Below are 3,588 nucleotides of genomic sequence, written 5' to 3' on the forward strand. Positions count from 1 at the left end.
TTGTGGGGCTTCACGCTTAATGGAGGAATTGAGTAAACTCCTGGCTAAGGGGTGAAGAAGAGAGAGGGAGAGACTTCCTTCGTCATTTATATGTCCTCTAATCCTTCAAGGCTCCTACTGTCTATACATGTGTATAATATGAAGAAGTTAATTACATATTTGTTTGCATGCGTGGTGCTTCGTGGAACGAGTGAATTTTCTCGTCTCTCTTCTCATGAAAGAAATGAAGAAGAAGAAGAAGCACACTTTTTCATGAGGGTGGTACCGCCTCCTACTCTCTTCTGTCTTTCCTTCTTCAAACAGAAGTCCTGGGGGTGTCTTGTATTTCTAGTTCATCTACATGCGAATAGATAAGAGAAGAAATTTCTCTAGAGACACATGCACTCTCTCTATATATGTTGTCGTGGCGTATGTACTCCCGCTATATACCTCCATGGAGTTCGATCAAAGCGTACATGGCGGAAGTCTTCTTCCTTCTCTCTCCTCTCCGTTAAGTATATACATCGATATATCTGTATATCTATATATATAAGTATGAATATCTACGTCGGCATAGTGTGTATATGAATAATGTATATGTGTGTGTCTATACACTTGGGAGATTTTCTGTAAGGTTGATACTGAGTGATGGAGATTTAGGTTGAGGCACCTCTCTTAGATCGCCTTTCTTTATGATATATGTCTCTATCTCTCTTTCTTTCTCTCATCCATTCATCGCTTTAGGCTCTTTACGTATGGTATGCATGCTTCTTTCTTTTCTTCATTGCATTGGACTCTTTATCTCTGCTGTGTCTCTCTCTTTCTTTCCTTCATTGCTGTTTTCTGCTCTTTCATGTGTATTTCTCACGTGTTTGCTTTTCTCTGTTCTTCTTTTCTTCAGACGTAAATGCGTTGTTGAATGATCTTTTCTCTTCTCTCCTTTCTTCTTCTTCCTTATTCTCTTCCCTGGAGATTCCTTTCTTTCCTTCTCTCTTCCAAAGTCTGTGTACCTCGAGGTGTTTCTTCTTTTCGTCCTCTTCTTCGTCTTCCTCTAGCTTTGTTTTGCGAGAAGATTCCTTCCCTCACCCGTACCCGTCTTAGCTCCCGGGGTGATAAGAGAGAGTGCGAAGAAAGTAAAAGAGAGAAAGAGAGAGAAGTGAGGGAGAGAGAGAGAAAGAAGGAGGCTGAAAGAGGCAGGAGAGAAGAAGAAGAAGGAGCTTTGTAGTGTATCTCTTTGTCTGCAAGAGAGAGGAAAGAAAAGCATGATGTGTATGCTAAGGAGTGAAAGAGGAAATTATTCTTCCTATCAGATCATGAAGAAGAAGAAGACGAATCATCCCGAGCTGTGGAAAGGTATCTCTTTTTTCTGTTCGTGCTGAAGAAATGCAGTGAGTTATATCTTACAAAGAAGAGAAGAAGGAGGAGAAGAAAGCTCTCTTCTTTTCTTTCTTCTCCTTTTACTCCGTGAATGCTTAGATAAAGCATATACACGTCCATAGAAATCTAGGCGTCTAGGTGTATGTGTCTGTGCAGTCATTGCAGGGTCTATCATATGTACTTGTGAAGGTGAGAGAAAGAAAGAGCAAAATGAGGCATGCATGCATGTGTAGAGAAAAATATCGCTATCTAACCATTCAGTCCCTTCTTATCTTCTTATTCTCTCAATGAATCTTTACACCCTCTCTCCTCCCTCTCTCCAGACATATACATAGATAGCGAATCAGATGTATGAAGATGTGCGGGATTCTTCAGGCGTCCTCGTCGCCAAGAAGAGGAGAGGGGGTGCTCTGCTGCTGCTGCTACTACGATGGATTGAAATAAAAAAGTCACGTACAGAATGAAGGAGGAAGGGAGGGAGGGAGAAGAAAATAAAACTCTTCCTCCTCATACATATAGAGACATATACATACATCTACATACATATTCATGCACAATATTCATACATACATATTCATACATCTACATACATACATAGACATATCCATACGTCTTCGTGTAGGATAGAGTCGCTGTAGATGTGTAGTCGTGTGCCTATGTACGTATGTAGCTATCTGTCTATCTGCCTATCTATCTATCTATGTGGAAGAGGGGTCTTTGCTGGGTATGTGAAGATGGAGCGTGCCTACGTATCTCTGGTCTGAGTAAAGAATGGCGAGAGAGAGGAATAGATGAGAAGGAGAATGCAGGAGCAGGGATGTTCACTAAGAAAGGTGCCAGTGTGTCTCTTTCTCTTCGATGTATCGAGTGGTCTGTTTCTCTCCATCTCATTCAAGATGAAAAGAAGAGCAAGAAGAAGAAGAAAAAGAAGATTCTCTCTTGAGAGACAAACAGGAAAGGAAGAGTTGAAGAAAGAAAGAAAGAATAAGTGAGTAAGTGAGAAGGAAAGAACTTGGAAGAAAAACCTCTGCTCCTTTCAAGGTGGGAATGGGGATGTAGGAGGAGAAGAAGAAGAAAGATCAAAACGCACACATGGAAAGAGATAAAGAAGGAAGGAAGAAGGTCCAGGTGTCTTCTATACACTCCGTCTCTATCTATCAGTCTATCTATCTAGTTCGAGCTGTCTTCTACGTCGGTCTCTATCTATTTATCTATCTATCTATCTATTTAGTTGCATGCGTCGTCTTTTTCTCTCGTCTTTTTTTTCTTTTCATCATCTTGTTGCGACGAAGGGAGGATGTGAGGCGAAGCAACTTTGCGACTTTTTAAAGAAGGAGATTCCTACCATGCCAAAGATAGTCACGCTACCACTACTACTACTAGACTCGAGAGGAATGAATTGATCCTTTCTTCTTTATGAAAGAGCTACAAAACAGGACTTTCTTTCTCTTGGATGAGACAAGAGGAAAGGTTTCAGAAAGGAAGAGAAGAAGAAGTTAATCATCTCTCTCTTCTTCTTTCTCCTTCTAGAAACGTTTCTCCTGTTTCTTCTTCTCTTCAGGCAATCCGAGATGGATGAAGAAGATTATGGATCCTTCCCCTAGTCGGCTGCAGCTCCTCATAATAGTGGTAAAAGGAGTACTGTTACTACTACTACTACTAGTAGCACTTCTACCATCACCCCTACTAGATGTAGAAGAAGAAGAAAATAAGGTGGCTGTAGAAGGACTACACGGCCTTCTCTCTCCAAACTAACGGCCGCCATTTCATTCTTCCCACACACACTCTCTCACTAGATATCAAGAAGTATCTAGAGATAGGTCTCTGGAGTCGTAGTGAGAGGAGATTGTTTTGTAGTTGGATGAATGTAGGCAAGTGTCTGTAGGGGGGGGTGTACGTACGTAGAAAAGTTTCTCTCCCTTACGGAAGGTCCGCTTCGTTTAGAGGCGATGTGATTTGGCTTCATTGCAACTCGACGCCTCTGTCTATTCCAGAAAGAGAGGCCGATCTTTCTCGTTCTCTTCTGCTTCGAGCGAAGATGTATAGATAGATAGATAGATGTGTATGGAAAATCTCCTCCCTGTGTTGTATATAGGAAAACGGAGTTACGATACATGTAAGGCATATGCATGTATAAAACGTATGAGGGGACCCAGTGATGCTAGTAGACTCATCACCTATCTTCACAATACATACATATACATACATGCATCCTACATATACATGCATACA

The 3,588-nt window shown here is 41.3% G+C and overlaps 1 protein-coding gene across 1 annotated transcript; it reads left to right on the forward strand.

Moving 5' to 3' along the window:
• Positions 1-2: 2 nt before the first annotated feature.
• On the forward strand, positions 3-3,583 carry CSUI_006996 (uncharacterized protein). The gene has a single exon (XM_068067146.1). The coding sequence runs from the start codon at positions 899-901 to the stop codon at positions 1,202-1,204; it is 306 nt and encodes a 101-aa protein (XP_067920878.1). The 5' UTR covers positions 3-898; the 3' UTR covers positions 1,205-3,583.
• The last annotated feature ends 5 nt before the right edge of the window (positions 3,584-3,588 follow it).

The sequence above is a fragment of the Cystoisospora suis genome (genome assembly GCF_002600585.1).
Source record: "Cystoisospora suis strain Wien I chromosome Unknown contig_3607, whole genome shotgun sequence".
NCBI classification, from domain to species: domain Eukaryota; phylum Apicomplexa; class Conoidasida; order Eucoccidiorida; family Sarcocystidae; genus Cystoisospora; species Cystoisospora suis.